Below are 2,686 nucleotides of genomic sequence, written 5' to 3' on the forward strand. Positions count from 1 at the left end.
TCCCCCCCCGTTATTTTTTTTTTTTTTTTTTTTTGAGAGATTTTTGCTAAAGGGCATGTGCACTCACCAGAAAGACAGAGAGAAAGATAGAATGCGAGAAATCAGCCCCCGGGGTGGGGGGTGGGTGGGTATGGCCACGCCACAATCCCTTCTCCTCCATTCTCCTCTCGGGTTCCTGGGCACACGCACGCACACACACACACACACACACACGCACCCAGCGTGAGTTTAAGCCACCAGGTCCGGGACTCGAACTGCAGTTGGCTACATGGGAGTTCAGCGACAAAGCCATTACACAAACTGGTCCCCCGCCCATTACATTTTTATTTTTTTAAGTTTAGTTTACTCATTTCACGAGAAAGAGAAAGATAACAGGGCCTCACATTGCAATCTGTGCCCCAGCCTTTCCTAGACATTCAGCATGTGGCTTACCTGGCTTTCAGGGCCTGGCCCTGGGAATCAAACCTGCTCTTCCACATGGCTTCCAGCACTGGAGAACACTGCGCTACCAATGCATCACTGCAGCTAGGCTAAACCACTCCTTACCTCTTTGACCTCTTCTACTCTTCTGCCCCCCTAGGCACCAGTGGCCCATCCTCCAGCCTCAGGGCCTTTGTACATGCTGTTCTCTCTGCCTGGCCTACTTCTCCCAGCTGATGTCCACATGGTTCAGTCCCTTACAAACTTCAGTTCTTTGCCGAAATGTCACCTACTCAGTGACACTTTCTCAGAACACTCTGTACGACTATAAACGCCCATCTCTGCCTGTCCATCCTCCTCGCCTGCTTTATTCTCTGTGGTACATATCACTTCCTAGCATACTGTTTGATAAATAAGTACATTCATTTTGTTAATTGTCTGCCATCCCTCCCCGCAAGAATGTAAGTGCTAATGAGGACAGGGATTTTTGTTTGTTTTGTTCTCTGCAGTATCTCCAGATGCAAAACAGGGCCTGGCACACAAAAGCTGCTCTATAAATATTTGCTGAATGAACAAATAAATTCCATTTGCACAGGACCACTGTCACCTTGTGTATAAGGTATATGCATTTGAATAATGGCAAAAAGGAACAATCTCTAATGGTGACTTCCCGCACTGTGACACAGCACACAACAGCAGCAGCTTACTACTTGTAACGATACTATTAATAAGAAAAGGGTAAAGGGTTACTTATAGAGTGTTTCACCTATGCCAATGCTAGGCTAAGAGTCTGACACGCATTGTACCATTTCATTCTTGCCACAACCTTAAACAGTAGATACCACGGCTGTCCCCCATTTTAGCAGTAAGTAAAGAAGAAACAAATGCACAGCAAGGTAAAGTAGCTTATTAGAGGTCAAGCAGCTTAGAGGTAACAGGGTTCGAATACAGGCAGTAGGCATCCAAAACTGACTTCTCACTGACCTGTAATATGTGGGACTGCATTCCCAAAAGGCAAAATGTAAAACTGCAGGAGTGTGGATCCTGGTTCTGCTCCTCCCAGAGACTGCAACACAGCTTGATTCTTATAGGCTATTTCTCTTACATAAGTTACTCAAGCTGGGAGGCAGCTCTGCTTCACGAAGTCAAGTGACCCTGAGTTCTAACAGCTGTAACTGGTTTTGCCTCCCAAACCCACTTCTCTTAACAAGCCCTCCTTCTGAAATCATGAAGAGAAGTGTGTAAGCCCGAGTTGTTCTGTTAAAACCTGCAAGGCCCTCAAGGGCTAGTTTCTGGAGAACTGACTAAGTGAGGGAACTTTGGACCTAAATATTTGCTATGCTGCTCAATAGCTGTATGACCTTGAACAAGAATCTTTTTTTTTAAAGAGAGATTTTCACTACAGGGCGTATTTGCTTGCGGAGAGACAGAAAGAAAGCGAGAAATCACCCCCCCCAGGGGGAATGGCCACACTGCAAACCCTTCTCTTTTCTCCCTTACAGGATCTTGGCCATGCATTTACACATACCCAGCATGAGTTTTAAGTTGCCAGGTCTGAGACTTGAACCACAGTCAAGTAGGTGGGAGTCTAGCAACATAACCATTATGCCATCTGCTGATCCCAAGATAAGTTTTTTTTTTTTTTCTGCCATAGGGTGCGTGCGCTCGTCAGACAGAGAGACAGAGAGACAGAAAGTGAGAAATCACCCCCCCAGGGGGGATGACCATGCCGCAATCCCTTCTCCTCTCAGGATCTTGGGCATGCACGCACACGCGACCGGCATGAGTTTTAAGTCACTGGGTCCGGACGCGAACTGCGGTCGGCTACGTGGGAGTCCAGGGACATAGCCATTACGCTGCTGGTCCCCCCAGGATAAGTCTTTTAACCTCTCTGTGCCTAAATCACAGAATGGGAAAGATTAATTACAAGCACAAAATGAGGTAATCCATGTAAGGCACTTAGCGCAATGCTTGGCATACAGCAAGCTCAAGTTACGTTAGCTTATCATTAAGCCATTAGAATCATGAATGGTGCTTCTTCCTAGCTTCTTAGAACTGCTATAAAACCAATAAACTATCCCACAACAGAACAATGCCAAGGGTTCACAGTTAGGTTATTATGACCTTCTGATTAATTAAAAGGATATAGTGTTGGGATAAGGGCCAGAGATAATGCAACTGGAACTACTCGGGAAGGCCCCAGGTACCCTTCCAGCGGCCTCCTTGTGCACATGTCCAAGATCCCAACTGGCTGAGGGTGCCTGTT

General features: G+C 46.5%; 1 protein-coding gene across 1 annotated transcript in view; it reads right to left on the reverse strand.

The window, feature by feature from the left end:
- The window catches only part of H6PD (hexose-6-phosphate dehydrogenase/glucose 1-dehydrogenase), a 39,683-nt gene extending 39,143 nt beyond the window's left edge, over positions 1–540 (reverse strand). Inside the window, exon 1 of the mRNA XM_006145373.3 lies at positions 433–540. Coding sequence (XP_006145435.1) covers positions 433–479 — 47 coding nt within the window. The 5' untranslated portion in view covers positions 480–540. The remainder of the gene's footprint in view (positions 1–432) is intronic.
- Between the last annotated feature and the right edge of the window lie 2,146 nt (positions 541–2,686).

The sequence above is a fragment of the Tupaia chinensis genome, unplaced genomic scaffold (genome assembly GCF_000334495.1).
Source record: "Tupaia chinensis unplaced genomic scaffold, TupChi_1.0 Scaffold000146_1, whole genome shotgun sequence".
In the NCBI taxonomy this organism is placed as follows: Eukaryota; Metazoa; Chordata; class Mammalia; order Scandentia; family Tupaiidae; genus Tupaia; species Tupaia belangeri.